Source organism: Egretta garzetta, unplaced genomic scaffold (genome assembly GCF_000687185.1).
Source record: "Egretta garzetta isolate BGI_Z169 unplaced genomic scaffold, ASM68718v1 scaffold108, whole genome shotgun sequence".
Lineage (NCBI taxonomy): Eukaryota > Metazoa > Chordata > Aves > Pelecaniformes > Ardeidae > Egretta > Egretta garzetta.
The window spans coordinates 6,085,956-6,086,156 of NW_009260614.1; the positions used below are offsets into that span (position 1 = coordinate 6,085,956).

Sequence of the window (201 nt, forward strand, 5' to 3'; positions counted from 1 at the left end):
AGGCTCGCGTGTGTCGTTCCCCGCACTGGTGCCCCCTTTCTGGTGATGTCACCCGTGATGCCATGAGGAGCACTCACCTCCGCGGCCACCAGTGATATCAGCAGTGGTGGCACCGGTTACAGGAGCAAAACCATCGGTGGTTCCACCGCTGGTGGCCCTGCTGGTGCCACCAGAAAGGACACTGGCAGGGCCACCAGTGAT

At 62.2% G+C, this 201-nt stretch overlaps 1 protein-coding gene across 1 annotated transcript in view; it reads right to left on the reverse strand.

Moving 5' to 3' along the window:
- Positions 1–116: 116 nt before the first annotated feature.
- LOC104131793 (ras GTPase-activating protein 4-like) overlaps positions 117–201 on the reverse strand; it is a 12,777-nt gene continuing 12,692 nt past the window's right edge. Inside the window, 1 exon segment of the mRNA XM_035900534.1 lies at positions 117–157. Coding sequence (XP_035756427.1) covers positions 117–157 — 41 coding nt within the window.